Source organism: Odontesthes bonariensis, chromosome 10 (assembly GCF_027942865.1).
Source record: "Odontesthes bonariensis isolate fOdoBon6 chromosome 10, fOdoBon6.hap1, whole genome shotgun sequence".
Classification (NCBI taxonomy): domain Eukaryota; kingdom Metazoa; phylum Chordata; class Actinopteri; order Atheriniformes; family Atherinopsidae; genus Odontesthes; species Odontesthes bonariensis.
Window position 1 is genome coordinate 2805137 of NC_134515.1, and position 19225 is coordinate 2824361.

General features: G+C 43.9%; 1 protein-coding gene across 1 annotated transcript in view; it reads right to left on the minus strand.

Annotated features, from left to right (window-relative positions):
* Window positions 1-1910: 1910 nt before the first annotated feature.
* The window catches only part of LOC142390478 (peptidase inhibitor 16-like), a 28219-nt gene continuing 10904 nt past the window's right edge, over window positions 1911-19225 (minus strand). Inside the window, exons 2-6 of the mRNA XM_075475939.1 lie at window positions 5325-5475; window positions 5158-5225; window positions 4970-5079; window positions 4767-4858; window positions 1911-2974 (exon numbers count right to left, since the gene is read on the minus strand). Of these exons, the coding sequence (XP_075332054.1) occupies window positions 2562-2974; window positions 4767-4858; window positions 4970-5079; window positions 5158-5225; window positions 5325-5475 (834 nt within the window). The 3' untranslated portion in view covers window positions 1911-2561. The remainder of the gene's footprint in view (window positions 2975-4766; window positions 4859-4969; window positions 5080-5157; window positions 5226-5324; window positions 5476-19225) is intronic.

A 19225-nucleotide genomic window follows, 5' to 3' on the forward strand; every position in this document is an offset into this window, starting at 1 on the left:
TTACACATGGTGGAATCACTCTCATTAGAGAGCAGAAGTGTACAATACTTCAGCTGGAGCTTTCTGTCTTTCTGTCGAGTAAAAAGGAGATTTGTAACACATGGCAGACCTTTTCCTGACCAATAACCCAGTGGTCTTCAATCCCTAAACCTAACAAAACAAGTGAAAACAAGAGTAATGAAACAGCTGAAAGAACCAGACGTGAGTATGAGCTAAACTGGGGATCATCTGGCTGACAACTCCACCCTCTAACCCCTTAATATGGACTTCTTTGTTTTTTCCTGATAGCCTTATTACCTGGTCCAACTGTAGGGGGATCCAAAGAGCAAATAAATAGCCAAATTCTCTGTGTGAATACCATAAAATAACCATCACCAAATAGTTTGTAATGTGAAAGGAACAAAAACTTAAACACATTAAATGTTTCACAAAACGGTCTGACACTGAGCTACTTTGTGGAGTTATTTTTGTGTGCAGTGGCACAAAAACAGCAACAATAGATGTAATTTGTGGCTATTTCATGTTTTGGCATGAGCCTTGGTTGGTATTCTTGTATAACATCAGGAGAGAAAGTTGTGTCCCACGAGACAATCGAACAGATTAAATCTTTGGCTGTGTTCGAAACTGCATACTTCTCCTACTACTCATACTAACTTTCTGAGTTAGTATGCGAGTTTGAGTAAGCGAGAAGTTCCCGGATGCATACTAGATTCTCTGAAATGTTGGGTATGCATCATGAGGTTACTACTCATACTCAAACTACCCAAGATGCAACGTAACGTGACGTCGCCGATCGTCATTTCCTGTCAAAACGGCAGTTTCAAGCTAGCTACAACGAGGGTAGGTTCACTTCCTGTTTTCAAAACAAAAGCACCAATTGTATGGTAATGGCTTTCCCTATGATAAAAGGCAACAGGTATTTTATTTTGTGAAAATAACCGGAAGTGCGTTAGCTCACTGCGGCTAGCTTTAGTAGCGCCGAATTTGTGGGAACAAAATTGTAAACAGCCGGTATTTTGTCAGGTTTTCAACACGTTGGGGATCTAAACGACTACTTTCTCTCCTGAAAATGTTTCAAATGTTGCTAAAGTTTACAGAGTTTAGAGCTTAAGAGAAATCAGCTTCAGGCCGGCTGATTTCGGCTCGGGCAGGAGCGAAATGCATTGTGGGTAAACGCTCTGCATACTGTCTGATCGATCAGTATGTAGTATGCAGTATGCAGTATGCAGTATGCGGTTTCGAACACAGCCAGTGTGACAGTTTCACAAGCTGCTGTGAGACTTCGTTGCCTTATCAGTGCAACAAAATGGCATCAACATCAACTGCGCATGTGCTGCCGCCTGCCGACAGCCGCGCCTGTTAAAGTGTTTGCTGCTCGGTCTGCAGCAGGCAGTGATACGAAGGGAGTGAAAATAGGGCCAAGAGATTGTGAGGTCTGACTTTTTCCTGGAGAACCATTTTGTGATGCAAATGTATTACTCTGTTGAACGCATATTGTTCTGAGAAGCAAAACGCTTTATTTTTTAAACCCCAGCCAACTAGCCGGACTACCTTCATCAACACCAAAACGAGGCTGGAACTCTGCTCACAGGACGCAGCAGGGGGTAAGAAGATGTTCAGAAATGATGTTGCTGATATGGGATGTTACACAGCTTCATGTCAAAAGAGGCGAACTATCCCTTTAAGATCCTTGAAAGAAAAGGAGGCCAATGTTTCACATGCTAACGCACACTTTTATGGCTTCATGACTGTGTCTGAGCGGCCGACTGACGGAGCAGAATGTTTCTAACATTTTGTTTTCATGTTGAAAATGAAAATGTAATTTCTGCCCAGCTGAACTGAGACTGCAGCGCTTCCCTTCAGCCAGCAGGTGTCAGCACCGAGCTGACACCACCAAACAAATACAAGACTTTAGATTTTGAAAGGTTTTAATAGTTGCATCATTCAGATTTAACTTCCAGTTCTTATTGTTAAGCTGAAACGAACCACGTAAACTTCATAAACAGATTTAAACACTCAAAGAGATGGGGATGGCGATCTGAAGGTTGCCATCAGGTGCAGAAACGATGCAGAAATGTCCCTTTTTTTCCCAGTTAGTACTCAAAAAACCCTAAAAGCACACGATGTGAATTTGTTTTACTGTGTAAACAGCATTTAGCTCGTTTTACTGGCAGTGATGCTCTGCCCTTCCAGGCTTCCAGGCTTTCAGGTTTCCAGGCTTTCAGGTTTCCAGGCTGCTTCCAGGCTTTCAGGTTTCCAGGCTGCTTCCAGGGTTCCAGGCTTCCAGGCTTCCAGGCTTTCAGGTTTCCAGGCTTCCAGGGTTCCAGGCTTTCAGGTTTCTAGGCTGCTTCCAGGCTTCCAGGCTTCCAGGCTTCCAGGGTTAAGGTCTCAGCTTAGACGTTATGCAGATGTTGTGAAGAGAACAGCAGCTGTTTTCTGGTGAGTGTGACTTATTAATTGACCTATTTTTGCTGTAAAGAGGACGAACGGGAGACAGTTTGTTACCGCAGGGCGGGTCAACAAGACAAGTCAGTGCAGGAGAGTTACCGCGGTCTCTGTCCTCACACCCAGGCAGTCAGGAGTCCAGTCAGACAGGCTAACAGGACCGGAGCTGTGGATGCCGACCCAGCAGAAACCTGGTTCTTGGTCACTATTTTTGGTTTTAATATCTCCCACGTTTCGACCTTCCTATTCGTACTTTCCTCTCTCTTCTCTTCCACCTGGTCCTCGCTGTCTCGCTCGGCCTCCTCCTCTCGTCCCGGCGTCGCTGAAGGGACTCCGGCGGGGTCGGCGGCCTCGGCGGTGGTTCCTGGCGGCGGGGTGTCTTCAGAGCCTGCTGTGGACACGTCACCGGGGATGCTGGCGGCGCTGGCAGACTGGACCGTCTCAGGAGAAACAGCTTCTGGAGGCTGCAGTGAGGGATCAGCTGTCGCTTCTTCCTCATCTTCGTTGTCTTCCTCCACTCTGTCAGGAACTAGGAAACACGAAAGAAGAAAAATCATCTTTACAACCTTCTCAGATTGTCCAAAAAGAACCAACAGAACCAACAGAACCAACAGAACCAACAGAACCAACAGAACCAACAGAACCAACAGAACCAAAGCCTCGTTTCCAGAAAAGTCAAGAAATCAGACAAAATCTCAAATCTGTAATTAATTGATTCATTTCAGTCTGGATGACCACAAACTAAACCAACCGCTCCCAGATTTCTGACGGAATAATGACACCTGTGGTTGGATTTACTGAGCTTTAACACCTGCTGAGGACCAGATGGTGTGCTTTCTTTTTCACTTCATCTCACTCAGTGGGGTCACATGGCACTGAAAGGATCGGATTATTGGCTAAATTACAATCAGACTGAGTTATTAAGTGCATGTAGACACCTTAATCTGACTAAGAACTGGATCGGATTGGATTATTGGCTAAATTACAGTCAGACTGAGTTATTAAGTGCATGTAGACACCTTAATCTGACTAAGAATTGGATCGGATGGGATTCAGACTCCGAGATAACTGGGTTGAAAGTCACTAAACCTGCTTGTAGACGCTGAAGCACGTGGTGAATCAGACTTTGCGTTCTGCTCATGCTCCAGATGTTTTCCCGGGGTCGTGACCCGGAAGTCAAAGGAGACGATATTCCTGTTGTTGTCGCCGTCAGAAAGAAACAAACAACGCGATGGAGAATGCTCCGTTGGGCATTGAGTTTGTGCAACAAGCAGCTCATCACAGACCAAATGTAGAGGGACGTAGCTTCATCTGGCTCTGCGTTCTCCATCTTTCTCCAATGCCTGAGTTTGTTGTTGTTGGTGGTGAAGAGGTCAACAGGAAGTGGCTCCATTAGCAACAGCTGGAATGGGTACAGCGCCACCTATCATACCGGGGTATGACACGCTTTGTGCCTCTGATCTCATTCATTCACCGCCATATATCCAAGGAGAATTACCCTTAATAACTCATTCTGATTGTAATTTAGCCAATAATCTGATCCTTTCGGTGCCATGTGACCCCACTGAGGGGGCGGGGCTAGCATGATGCTGTCCACAGAGCATCAACATGATGGAGACGATCCAAAAGCCTTTTCAGGAGGTGAACCTGCATCAGAAACCCACTTGAAGAAGCTGCTTTAGATTTAAAAAGAGTATTTCACTGAGAAAAAGCGCCGAAAACGATGGAGTTGATGATCGATCTCGTCAGTTGGGACGGTTTTCTTGCTGCATTCCAGTTTTAGACTCGTCGTTTTTCATCTGTTTTCACCTGCAAAAGTACAAACTCGGCACTTTCCTCTAAGGTTTATGGGTCGTTGAGTGAAGCTGATCGTGCTCTGCAGCACATTTCAGTTAGGATGAAAAAGTGTAGAGAGTTAAGTTAAGGTTGTAAGGCAGTATTTCTCAAGACAAAGTCAAACATCATAAAACAAGACATCTTTAGTCTAGTTTTATGCAAACTGTGTCATTCAGTGACTCTTTCTGTGTTTTTGTGTCCATAAACCAATGTAATATATTGGATTAAATATATATATATATATATATATGTATATATATATATATATATATATATATATATATATATATATATATATATATATATATATCCAAGGATAATTACCCTTGCTCAACTTATTCTTATTGTAATTTAGCCAATAATCCGATCCTTTCAGTGCCATGTCACCCCACTGACTGTAGAGCTGTTTGGATCCTAAATGTTTTGTGTTTTCTTTATCGTCAACAAATTCAGTAATAAAGTCAATAATAAGGAGAGTGTTGTACCACAGAGGTTGTTTTCACATTTCAGGAGGTTTTCAGGACAGCTGGAGCACCAGTCGCCTTCGATGTAGGGCCGCTCATCCTCATAGTTCCCCCTGAACACACACATAAAACATTACTTTATCATTATTATTGTTTGGATCCTGCAGTTACTGTTTCTGTCCACCAGGGGGGAGTGTTTGCTGCAGTGTTGTGGTTGTACTGACGCTGGGTAGTAGTTACAGACGAGGAAGGAGACTCTGTCCCAGCCCAGACCCTCCATAGAGTCACAGAGATGGAAGGCACAGCCGACTTTGTGCGTGCCTGCCCACACCATCTGTAACACACACACAGTTCAAACTGAGGCGATGGAGTCCCCACGTGCACGTTTGTGTGCATAAACGCTGAGTCTGACCTGCGTGTAGTGTCCACACATCTCATCCTCATGGCAGCTGTTGTTCTGGTAGTCATATTTCAGGTTTTCTGCACACAACAGAGCAACGTTCCAGTACATTATATCAGCTCTGACACCACAGAAGCACTCCAATGCTTTCAAATGGACGGTTTGTAAAGATGCCTCACCCAGGAACCACTTTTCCAGAGCCTCTCTGAGGTCCAGAGGACCGGTGCCAGCAAACAGATTCTCCCCGGTGTCCTCTAGCTCCGGGTTGTGGTTCCAGATACATTTAGCTGCGTAACCCTCGGCGACCACCTTCAGATTCGGGTCCCATTTCTGCAGAGAACCAGAACCAGACAGTTTTAGTACAAAGTGTGCCGCTACATTCTGAATGGTTTTTTTTGTTTGTTTGACCCCAAGATAAAGTCCAAAAGCTAGGAACCACCATTCTATAATGCACACTTTACAGATTATAGCACAATAAATAGGACAAAACTCAGAAAAAGATCCTTTCTGTAGTCAGTGACTGATCTGACCAAAGATGTTTTCACTATGTTTGAAGAACATGCAACATGGTTGTAAATATTATGTCCATTCATGTGATGGTAAAGCAGCAGAATTGCTGAATTTTAAGCTAAAAGATGATTTTTTTTTCCCAAGCCTAACTGTTAAATGGCCTAAACAACAACCAGGAAGCTCGTGTTGTCGATGCGTCACCAAGGCAACCATCAAAATGACATTAACACGTGTAGCATTAACTTGATAGTTGCCTCGTAAAAAGAATGTATTTTCGTTCTGGCCGTCAGAGTTTTCTGACCCGAACAAGGTAGCGTTTTGCAAACTAAACTAGGAAGTGAAACAAACAGCTGTTCGATGGGTTTCCAGTGCCATGCAGTGGTGACAGATGTCATGCTGCGGTGACAGATGCCATGCAGTGGTGACAGATGCCATGCAGTGGTGACAGATGCCGCTGCAGTGGTGACAGATGCCATGCAGTGGTGACAGATGCCATACAGTGGTGACAGATGCCATGCAGTGGTGACAGATGCCATGCAGTGGTGACAGATGCCATACAGTGGTGACAGATGCCATGCAGTGGTGACAGGAACCGCTGCAGTGGTGACAGATGCCATACAGTGGTGACAGATGCCATGCAGTGGTGACAGATGCCGCTGCAGTGGTGACAGATGCCATGCAGTGGTGACAGATGCCATACAGTGGTGACAGGAACCGCTGCAGTGGTGACAGATGCCATGCAGTGGTGACAGATGCCATGCAGTGGTGACAGATGCCGCTGCAGTGGTGACAGATGTCGCTGCAGTGGTGACAGATGCCATGCAGTGGTGACAGGAACCGCTGCAGTGGTGACAGGAACCGCTGCAGTGGTGACAGATGCCATACAGTGGTGACAGATGTCACTGCAGTGGTGACAGGAACCGCTGCAGTGGTGACAGGAACCGCTGCAGTGGTGACAGGAACCGCTGCAGTGGTGACAGATGCCATACAGTGGTGACAGATGTCGCTGCAGTGGTGACAGATGCCATGCAGTGGTGACAGATGCCGCTGCAGTGGTGACAGATGTTGCTGCAGTAGTGACAGATGCCATGCAGTGGTGACAGATGCCATGCAGTGGTGACAGATGCCATGCAGTGGTGACAGATGCCACTGCAGTGGGTTTTTGTCCCCTCGTGTCCCACCAGTCTTTCAGTTGCCAGCGCCGGCCTACAATCAGCCGGATCTGTAGCTGCCTCAGCTGGCTTCTTAATACTCTATTTTCCTGCACTACAACTAGATTGTGAATATGTTTTTTATACTTTCCAGCTGTTCTTAGTCTCCTTTGTCTTTGCCCTCTCAAACCTCAAACTTATCTCTTCCTGGTCAGAAGAGAACTTCATATTGACTTTCAGCTGGCTGCTTCTGCTTCAAGCATTTGGATCCAACAACTGAGCTGGGACCTGAAAGCTGATTCGGTTCTGACGGGAAGTGGGTGTGACGTGTAAATGAAAACCGATACACGACGTACCAGCACAACATACACTGGAGTGTGACCAGCATGCAGAAATGTTTCCTGTGGTGAATCCTTTCACTCTGCTGACTGCCTCCTGGGGCAGAAACTCCTGTTTTTATGTTAAAATGAGTGCTGGACGTGCACGTTTTACACTGTAAGTCTGATTTAAAGTAGAAATCAGAAAGGTGGTGTTCTCCGTTTCAGCCCTCAGACCTGTTTCCAATCAGCGTAATGACTTCAGTGTGGCTGTTTTGGATTCACTTAGTTTTACTGCTGCATAAATACTGTGGAGTTTAAAGCAGAATGATTGTTTTGCATTGATCTTTTATGGCCAGAGAAACTGTGCCACACACATGCCGTTAAGCATCAGTTATATAAGCGGTTATATATCATTAAAACCACCTCGGCTGGTGACTTGTTTGCTGTTTCCTGTGACTTTAGGACGCATGTTCGGCTCATTATTGTTCTGGTATTGTAAACTTTAAAGCCACTGGGTTGTAAAATATTATTGAAATATCAATAAAAAGGGCAAAATACAGATGTGGTTTCAGAACAACATGTTTGAGTTGGATGCTTATGAAGTCAGGACAGTTTGATGACAACGATCAAGTGTCTCGTCCTCCGTCCTGTTTCCTGTAAACGCAGATAAAACCAGGGACTGTCTGCTGTTACACATCCATCCCTGACCTGACCTCTGACCCTGACCACAGCACGACCCACGAAGTTTCCTTCCCATCGTGAGCTTTAACCCCTCAACAGTTTCCTCCTCAGTAACCGATCTGCTGAGCTGGAGATAAAGAGTCGTGTGGGACTCGGCGTCCCCGGAACAAAAGAAATTAAACATCTTCAAAGACAAACATCTTGTTTCCAGCCACAGGTTGAGGTTCCCACGCTCGGACGCAGTCTTTCCGTGTCGCTGCAGGTCTTTAGCAGAACATCCAGATTCTGTTTCTCAGATCCAGGAACTACTAAATCGTTATTCGTGATGCTTTCCTTTGATTTTTGTCCAGTAAATAAACACATATAATAAACACTGTTGAAACGCTGCTGAGCTTGTAGAAACGTCCCGATCCATCCTTATCTGGGTTTTGATGCTCCTGTCCTTTTCGTGGTTTGATTGTTTCTCTCTTTTGTTTAAGCTTGTAGTTGCTTTGTGTTCTGGAGTTACTGTTTTTAATCAGGATTTCCTCTGCCCGTATGAGTCTAGTCTTCAGTTGTCTTTTTACTGTTTTTACTTTCTTCTTTGTGATCACTTTTGGTCCTTTAGTCCTGCCTCGGTCCTGTTTTGTTGCTTGTTCCACCTTCTCACCTGTATTCAGTAGGGCTGTAGCGATACTCTGATCTCACGATACGATACGTTTCGATTCGATACACGATATTCAGCCAACGATACGATACGATACGATACGATGCGATACGATTGGATTCGATTCGATACGATACGTTTCGATTCGATACACGATATTCAGCCAACGATATGATTCGATACGATACGATACACGATATTCAGCCAACGATACGATTCGATACGATTCGATACGATACGATACGATACGATACGATTCGATACGATACGATACGATACACAATATTCAGCCAACGATTCGATTAGTTATGATTCGATTCGTTATGATTCGATATGATTCGATTCGTTATAATTCGATATGATTCGATTCGTTATGATTCGATACGATATGATTCGATGGACGGACAACACCGCCAGACAAACAGAAACAAACGAACATGTCACAAACGTGAGAGCTGGGCACTTTATACAACATTTTTATCAACTAATTTATCACTGTTTTGTATAATGTGACCCCCTGGCATTGTGTTGTATCACCTTAATGTTCTGTGTTTTCACTAATTGGAACGTCTGACTTTTCAATAAAGTTTGCTTTAAAAAAATTTATTTAAATTAAAAAAATAAAAATTAACAATAAAAGAAAATCGATACTTTATCAGGAAAATAAATATCGATATATATCGCAGTATCGATAAAATTGCTCATTCTGTCTCAGCTAATCTCACCCACAGTATCTATGTTCCCAGCTTCGTCTGTGCTTCACTTTTCTTTTCTGAGTTTAGTTTATGGCGTTCCAGCCCCTCAACCTCCCGTGTGCACCTGGGTCCTCTTCCCTCTCCGTAACAGATAGACTGTGTAAAGTTTGCTTTTTAATTTAGTTGTTGGGTTTTGCTAGCCTGACTACGTCATACTCACGATTCTAGTCGGAATGTGAGTCTGATACCGCTCGATAGAGTTTGGCAATCTGATTGGGTCGACCGATTCTTGGTCGGGCATAATGATTTCCCAACTGAGCAGAGCCAGACCGAACTTCCCGACCAAACTTTTATGGGCGGGGCTAAGTTCGGCTGGCACCCAGGCTAGGGTTTTGCACCTCAGAGCCACAGAAGGATTAGGATAGAGAACTTTGGTCCTACATCCTAGAGATAACAAACATCATTACCAGAGGTGGGAAGAGCAGCCAAAAAATGTACTCAAGTAAAAGTAAAAAGTAGTCATCCAAATAATTACTTGAGTAAGAGTAAAAAAGTGCAGGGTGAAAAACCCCAGCCAGTGATAAGAGGCTGGGCAGTACCATGATTTCCTGAGACTCAAACTGCACAGAAATGCTTGTAAACAGTTTATTTCTGCATCCGTCACCACTCTTGATATGTGAGACAGCTGGTTGGATCTTAAGTTTGGGGCTGGTGAGGTTCCTTTGAACTTTCGTGTCAGAAATGGGACTTTTGGGGTAATTCCTGAGCTTTCCCACAGGAAATGCAGAAAGTTCAGCTGACAGCCTGTTCTGATGCCAACAGTTAGATTGTAAAAGCATAATTTAAATAAAAGTGCTGAATCTTCCTTCTATGAGCCTGGACTCCTGGGGGCTGCACAGTCCAGATAAGAACTAAAGGAATAGTTATTGAACACTTATTGAACACTTATTCTCAAGCTTCTACGTCCTGGATGAGCAAAGTTTCTGTGATATTTCGCCGTCTGAAATTCCCCCTGATGTTTCTGTCTCGTGGTTCGAGTCCCAGTTGCCAAGAAGCCCGAAGAATGAACAACAGAACCTTGAATTTAATATCGCCGTGTGTGCTGGCGGGCGCGTTTGTGCGTGCGAGTGCACGTATGAGAGGGTTTATTTGTTCGGTGATGACACACACACAAACAATGGTCAGGGCTCTCCTTCACATTCTTCTCTCCCTGGGCTTTTTCAACATCTGGTCCGTGTTACGCCTGTCAGGCCATCATGTACGCAGCGCACGCTCACGTGGACACTCACGTGCACGCTCACGCTCCTCCCTGCCGACCGAAGCGGCGGTCATCTGCTTTGGAAACAGCTGATTGTGTTTCTCTTTCTGTCCCGATGAACACGCTGCGTTATTCATCGTTATTCAACGCTCAGTTCTGTCTCCACAAATATAAATGTGCTTTATTTATCCAGCCCTTTACAGACGATAATTACCTTAAAGTGCTTTACAGCAGGTAATAAATAAAGAGAAGAATAAGTAAAAACTAGGGCTGGGCGAGTTAACTTGTTATTATCGCGTTAACTCCTAAATTATCATGTTAAATATCGCGTTCATGCGTTAACCCCTTAACGCCTATTGTCGCATATATGCTACAAACCGTTTGACTCAATCAACCAGCTGAGATAGCATCTTTATTCCCCCAATGCCGGTTAGTCCATATTCACAACGACCGCACAGTGACGGACTTATTTCCTGTTGCAGATTTATATAAATAAATATGTAAAAAAAAAGGGTGAATAAAAAAACATTGTGTTGTTGTTATCTTATTATTGACCATTATGCCTGTTGTCGCAAATTTGCAGCATACCAAAATTTCTATTTATTTTTTGTGCAAAAGTGAAATTAATACTCTCAGCATTATTTATCATCTACTTAAAGGCTAAAACACACACAAAACATTTTTTTATATACAGCTATATAAATTCAGGCGTTAAGGGGTTAATTATTTAATAAATTAACGCGATAATAACGAGTTAACTCGTTATAAAATTATATTAAATTCAGAAAATGAAAGTTAACTTGTTACAATAATGAGTTAACTCGTTAATTCTTTAACGCCGATAAATGTTTTATCATGCATTAGCACAGGCTTTTATTTTGTAAAAGTCTGTCGCTCACAGGCTTTTATTTTGTAAAAGTCTGCTGCTCACAGGCTTTTATTTTGTAAAAGTCTGTTGCTCACAGGCTTTTATTTTGTAAAAGTCTGTTACTCACAGGCTTTTATTTTGTAAAAGTCTGTTACTCACAGGCTTTTATTTTGTAAAAGTCTGCTGCTCACAGGCTTTTATTCTGTAAAAGTCTGCTGCTGTCTGCTGTGGAACAGGAAAAGAAAGTAATCGGCGGATCCACCAAACATGGAGAAGGGTACGGAACTTTTACTCGGCCATTTTCATGTTAAAGTTCTTCCAGACGGCGGAGTCGACAGAACCAAAGTCATCTGTAAACTCTGCCAAGTTGAATTGTCTTCTCAGCGTAGTAGTTCCAGTCTAAAATATCACTTAAAGGCAAAACACACAACTGATAGCAGCAAGTCATTCAAGGAAACAGACAGTGGAGCGAGGCTTCTACATAAAAACTACAGAAAGATGCTGATGTTAAAAGTGTGTTTGCACAACAAATGTTATGGCACTTTCATTCATATGGCAGCACATTTAAAATAAAGCTAAATGCTAAAAGCTATACACTACTTTTGGATTCATTTTTGGATTCTGCGTACAAATGCGATTAATCGTGATTAATCAGGGAAATCATGTGATTAATTAGATTAAACATTTGAATCGTTGCCCAGCCCTAATAAAAACAAATAAAAACTATAAAAGAACAGTAAAAGCAATAAAATACAACAAAATCAATTAAGATAAAATAAGATAAAAGGGCCATTATGCCACTGGGTGTTAAAAGTCATCCTAAATAAGTAGATTTTTAGCCTCGGTCTGAAGAGGATGAAGCCTAGAAATGGTGCCTACCACCTCCATCAATGGGTCTACTTTTAAAAATATATACGTTTCTGTTAACACTGAAAAACTAGAAAAAATGTTGCTTTTGTCCAGTTAAATCCAGACTTGGTCTATTGTGAGAAAACAAACTCCAGAAACACGTCCAGATGATGCAGCTGGAGATGGAAACTGGGACAGAAATCAGCCCATTAAGACTACGAGTCGGCTCACTGAAAGCGTCTCCAGGCTGTCGCTCTGCTCTGATAAAATCCTGATTTTACAACCACAGAATCAGCATTAAAGCAGCTTAAAGACGGCGTCTGAGCAGAGAACTCAGCCGGACTCACATGGACCAGGATCTGGTTAGAGGCAGCAGGAGGTCTGGAAGGTTTGAATAACTGGATTCTGCTGCTGGGCAGGTAAACCAGTTAAAACCAGTTAAAACCAGTCAAAACTGTCACGCCATGGGACTATGTCTTTAGTTTTAGGTCATGTTTGGTTTTTAGATCACGTCTTAGTTTAGTTTTTAGCTTTCCCATGTTTTAGTTTCCCTGCGCTTAGTTCATTCACTGCACCTGTGTTTTCCCCATCAGCTGCACTCTATCCCTAATCACCCTCCACAGTATTAAGTTTCCAGGTCCCCTCATTGTTTTGTGAGATCCTTACGCTAGTCGTCCATTGTTCCGTCAACGCAAGCCGCATCCAACGCATTCAGTTCATTTCCAATGAAATCGTTGTCGCCGTGCTCGCAAAGCATGCTGGGATTCTGGCACGGCGAGCGGGGGACCTGTGGCACGTCAAAAAGTTGGGCTCGCTCGAAGTTTATGGAAATTTGCCACGGCAGACGGAGTGCGTTAGCCAATGACAGTAGATCATGTGATCTCCTGTGTCGCAGCAGCAGCAGCAGAGCAGCTCTCCTCGCTCGCAGATCCACAGCCATGGTGCAATATGAAATAATGTTCCATTGCTGACGATTTATACACATTCATTTCCCTCCAAAACTCCAATTTTTAGGGGGAGAGACTTCGGTTGGTTAAATCACAAGTTATTTACTTTCCCCCGGAGCCATTCTACCGTATGTTCTATCTACAACTTCGTACACACGCCCTCTGTAGTAGCAACACGGCGACACTAGGCATCCAATCCGGCGAGTTAAGTTGACGTGACGGAACAATGGACGACTAGCTTTACCCGTCAACATCGTCCATGCCATGACCAAGTTAAGTGTTTATTCTCCTCGCTATGTCAAGTGTTTTGTTTTGTTAAGTAATTATCCCACAGTTTAGGGTTTTTTTTTTTAGTCCGGCTCAGCCGCGCTTTTTGTTTGAACTTTGTGTTTATGTAAATAAATCAAGTTTGCTCTTTTAAATATCCGCGTCCTTTCATACCCCCCCAAACTGACTAAAACCAGTTAAAAAGCCAAGTTTAACTCTAACCTGTGCACATTTTTTGAGCATTTGAGCATGGATTTTATGAGCCCAGAATGAACCATTTACATCCGTGAAAAGAACCAATCAGAAGGCAACAACACGCTGATCTGATCTGATCCGTGAGACGTTTGAAGGGACGTGTCTGAGAAATGGAGGATCATACATGAAGAGATAATTCAGGATAGGCTACCGGAGTAAACACGGGTTTTTCTAGGTGGAAATCACAGATGAAGACTCTATTTCCTGGTTCAGGGTCCAGCCACTGAAATGCAGGAAGGTCGGAACTGGTTTAGTTCTGGAGAACCTCACTCAGTCCAAGGACCTGGACCAGAGCAGTTTGGTCTGAACTGGTCGGGACTGGTCGGAACTGGTCTGAACTGGTCTGAACTGGTTTAGTTCTGGAGAACCTCACTCAGTCCAAGGACCTGGACCAGAGCAGTTTGGTCTGAACTGGTCGGAACTGGTCTGAACTGGTCAGAACTGGTTTAGTTCTGGAGAACCTCACTCAGTCCAAGGACCTGGACCAGAGCAGTTTGGTCTGAACTGGTCGGAACTGGTCGGAACTGGTCTGAACTGGTCTGAACTGGTTTAGTTCTGGAGAACCTCACTCAGTCCAAGGACCTGGACCAGAGCAGTTTGGTCTGAACTGGTCGGAACTGGTCGGAACTGGTCTGAACTGGTCTGAACTGGTTTAGTTCTGGAGAACCTCACTCAGTCCAAGGACCTGGACCAGAGCAGTTTGGTCTGAACTGGTCGGGACTGGTCGGAACTGGTCTGAACTGGTCTGAACTGGTTTAGTTCTGGAGAACCTCACTCAGTCCAAGGACCTGGACCAGAGCAGTTTGGTCTGAACTGGTCGGAACTGGTCTGAACTGGTCTGAACTGGTTTAGTTCTGGAGAACCTCACTCAGTCCAAGGACCTGGACCAGAGCAGTTTGGTCTGAACTGGTCGGGACTGGTCGGGACTGGTCGGAACTGGTCTGAACTGGTTTAGTTCTGGAGAACCTCACTCAGTCCAAGGACCTGGACCAGAGCAGTTTGGTCTGAACTGGTCGGGACTGGTCGGAACTGGTCTGAACTGGTCAGAACTGGTTGAGTTCTGGAGAACCTCACTCAGTCCAAGGACCTGGACCAGAGCAGTTTGGTCTGAACTGGTCGGAACTGGTCGGAACTGGTCTGAACTGGTCTGAACTGGTTTAGTTCTGGAGAACCTCACTCAGTCCAAGGACCTGGACCAGAGCAGTTTGGTCTGAACTGGTCGGAACTGGTCTGAACTGGTCAGAACTGGTTTAGTTCTGGAGAACCTCACTCAGTCCAAGGACCTGGACCAGAGCAGTTTGGTCTGAACTGGTCAGGACTGGTCGGAACTGGTCTGAACTGGTCAGAACTGGTTTAGTTCTGGAGAACCTCACTCAGTCCAAGGACCTGGACCAGAGCAGTTTGGTCTGAACTGGTCGGGACTGGTCAGAACTGGTTTAGTTCTGGAGAACCTCACTCAGTCCAAGGACCTGGACCAGAGCAGTTTGGTCGGAACTGGTCGGGACTGGTCAGACTGGACCCTCTCTGCCCAGCTCCCTGAACACCTCCAGCAGCATTTCACAGACCCTTTCTCTTGCCAACCAAAGCTGGAGTAAATTTTTAGTAATTTCCTCCCAGTTCAGCTGCCCTCCTCCTCCTCCTCCTCCATCTAATCTTACATCTTCACTATCTTCCTCGTGATGTTGCAACTCGCCCCCCTTTCTGCTTCCCTCACCTCCCCCACCCTCTCTGCATTTCTTCTCCACATTTAACCCTTTGCCTCCTTCTCTCGTGCATCTCACCTCCGTTTAAATCCTCCTTCCTCCCCCTCTTTCTGTAACCGAGTTCAGCTGAAAGGTGAAACGTGAACAGTGTGTCCCTGTGGGGCCTCCGTACCCACAGAGCTGAGACCCCCTGGTCTGCTCACACTCAGAAACTTTTGCACACATTCGCTCGGTCCTCATTTTCATTTCCCCTATCCAAACACTCTGTTCCTTGTCTTCGCCTCGCAGCTCTTTCCCAACAGCCTCCGTCCTCCCGTTGCTCCACCCTGATCGCTGACTCCGTCGCTGTCTGCCCTGCAGCACCATATTTCTGCTGCATTCCTCTTCTGACACTCTCGTTATCAAGTGGAGGACTTAAGCAGAGGGAAACACCCGCCTGCTCCTGGGAACCAGGCCTGCGTTAACTCTGACGCATTCATCTTAAATAAGGCAACGAGCCCAAGCTGCTAACCTGAGCGAACTCAGTGAATTAATAATAATAATTAAAAAGCTGCAAGCAGCTGTATGCGGGACCGAGATGTGCGTACGTTGGGGCATGCGCTGGACGCCATAGTCGCGCAGCTCTGCCCACATGCATGATACCCTTTACATGCGTACGAGGTCGTCAGGGTGGACGTGTGTGCCAAGTTTCATGATTTTGCGACAATAATAAGGCTTTCAAATCACAAACGCCATCACACGATTATCACCGCCTGGCCACGCCCACACCGTTCAGAGTTTGGAAAAGTTTCTCCATGATTTTCCCCCCACGTCTTAAGAGTAACCTGGCCAAGTTTGGAGTCTGTAGCATTAAATCTGTAGGACGAGTTCGATCATATGCAAGGCGTGGAATCGGTCAAAAATGGCACCAAAACGCACTTTCCATCCAAAATGGCCGCCTTCCTGTGGACGTGGGACCATGGCGGCAAGAGACTTTTTTGTGCGTCTGGGCATGATGAATGAGTGTACCGAATTTCGGCGTCCCACGCGAAACTAACCCCAATGCGGGACCATTTTTAAGCATCGTAGGGGGCGCTACAGAGTCAATGAGCGACTCCCAAAAATATAAAGTTTAGATTCTTTCATGTCGTCGTCTGGCAGGTGGCGCTCGCAAAATTTCAAGACTTTTCGAGCACCTTTTGCAAAGAATAAGAAGAAAGAAGAAACCTTACAGATACAATAGGGACCTTGCAGTTTCACTGCTCGGTCCCTAATAAAGTTAGAGTTCAGGCACGAGATCATTTATCCACCAACACAAAGGAGAGTGTGAGCTGGGAGTGATTTCTGATCAATGCTGGTGGGAATCCGCACTGAAAGTCATTCACAAAACCGGTTTGTGCCCGTTCACCTTGATACAGTTTAAAGTTGTATTTACACTGAAAAAAACAACTCAAAAGATTTACTTAAAAAACCCTTTGTAAGTATTTGTACTCAAATGATTTAAGTAATATTTAATGCTGCAATATCAAGTAAATTTCACTTACCATAAAACACAACAGTTTTGAAGATATTAAGTAACATTTACTTAATTACATCTAAGTTTTAAGTTATATTTAGTTAAACAAATTAAGTAAAGTCTACTTGTTTTTCATTGGCAGGAACATCATTTTACTCAAAATTTTAAGTAAATTTTATATATCCGTAGTATTTGCTGTTATGAAGTAACTTAGTAGATTTTAACGATCCACTTTCAGAGTAAAGTTTATGTAGTATTTCTAGGTTTATGTACATACAACTATTAAACATTTAAATTGTATGAGGAAACCTAAGTAAAACTTACTCTTCCCCCATAATTCATGTATTACGTTAATAAAATGTTTAATTCTACTTAAGAAGCTCTAGTTCTTACTGAATCTTAAAGGAGCCATGGCATGAAATTTTCACTTTTTAAGGTTGTTTAACATTAATATGAGTTCCTCTAGCCTGCCTGCGGCCCCCCAGTGGCTAAAAATGACGATAGACCTAAACCATGCACTGGAAATTATCCTCTGCCTTTGGTAATGTGACCATGCAGATGGCCTGATCGGGAAAGCCGCCTCTTATGACGTCGAGGTTATTTCCCCCCAGAGCCAATAAACTGCCTTTCCCCGCCCACAGCTCTTTGCTTCCAGAACTTCGGCCAATACCGAGCTGGCCTTGCCGAACATCTGAAAATGAACCCTGGATCAGTACCAACTCTCTTTGGCCCAACCACAGACATCGGACAAGTAAGTAATTTAAGGCTCTAACATTGTGTTGCTTTCCTGTATTTACAGTATAGCTACATTGCTTGTTACCACAAGAAAGTGTCTGTATCGTTAGCTATGCAGATAATAGCATCAACTGGGCTGTTGGAGGTGTTTGCATGCCCATGAGATGGTTAGCTCGCTCATTTTAGACCAAAACCCCCTACTTCAAGCTTCCTGAAGAAGAATGAATCCACAGATTCAGTGCATTTCATCAGGATAATGATTCATTCATGGTTCCAGAGTCAAAACGGTCAGTCTGTCTGTGTCGTTAGCTCTGCAGCTAATAGCTCAGTCACTGTCGCTAATGTAACGGTAAATAGCATGAGGTATGCAAGTGGACACCTCATTTACTGTAACGCGAGTGTTGTGTACTTATTTGTTGTTTTGATAGCCGTCCTGCTGTTGGTGTTATGGCGCGCACGATATCTGCCTTTCCCCTGATTGAAATGACTCGCGCTACGTGCATCTTTGCAAACCAGAGCCATCTTTGCCCCGCCTTTCTCCTCCTAATTTGCATTTAAAGCTGCAGACCCTAAACAGCTCATTCTGAGGATCCTAAGGAAAGCTCATTTTTGGGACTGGCTGTAATTCTGCACCGAGGCAGAATTTTGGGGAAAAAAACTCAGATACAGTATTAGGGGACCACTAAAGCCTATAAAAATATATAAAAGCCTCCATTTATTTTCATGCCATAGGACCTTTAAAAATACAAGGCAGAAATTATGACAGTTACTCTAATAGAGTTTACTTCACCAAAAAGTCACTTTTTTCAGTGTAGACGCCATTATTTGAAAACAAGGTTGGCACAGATTTCCCCAGATGTGGCAGATGTCTGTGACAGATGTGGAGGCTCAGCCTGTAATCTTGCGCATATTTTTTTCTCGTGTCCAGCTCTCACGAATTTTTGGCAAATTAACTTCCACGCCATGTCTAAGATCCTCTAAAGGACTGTTCACACTTCACCCCACACTGGCGTTTTTGCTCTTCCAGAAGACTTTACCCTGTACTCCACTAAAGAAGTGAGAGTAATAGCTTTTACCTCCTGTAACTGCTAAACGCCGCCTCCTTCTGAATTGGAAACCCAGAACAGCTCCTTCCAGCACACAATGGATCAAAGAGACTACGTCATTTTGGAAAGTAGAGAAAATTAGATATTCAAGTAGAAGAAACTTGAGCAAATTTTACAGTAAACGGCAAATATTTATGGACTTTTTTGTGACAATATAACCCTCCCCCCTTCTTTCTTCTTTTATTTTTTTATTTTTTCTTCTATTATTTATGTAATTTATCTGTTTAACCATCTTAGACTATGTCATAAATCCTTTTTCATTGTATAGTCTATTTGGCCTTTTTTTTTAAACATAAACATAAAAATATAATCTAAATCTAAGGTTGTATACAAACATGTTTAATGACCACACCATCGTATACCGCTATATGTAGGTGCCTCTGTTACTCTTGTATACACATCAATAAAAAATCATTTAAAAACAGAGTTGAGGCACTAAAAGTGCAGAGGGAGGATTATTGACATGGTCGTGTGCCATACTTTGGTTTCTTTCCCTGAGTGAGTTGCAGCAGCTGGCGAACACGAACGATAATATGTGATAAACAAGGCAACAAATAAGAGTAATGAAATATAATGAGCGTACAGCAGGGGCAG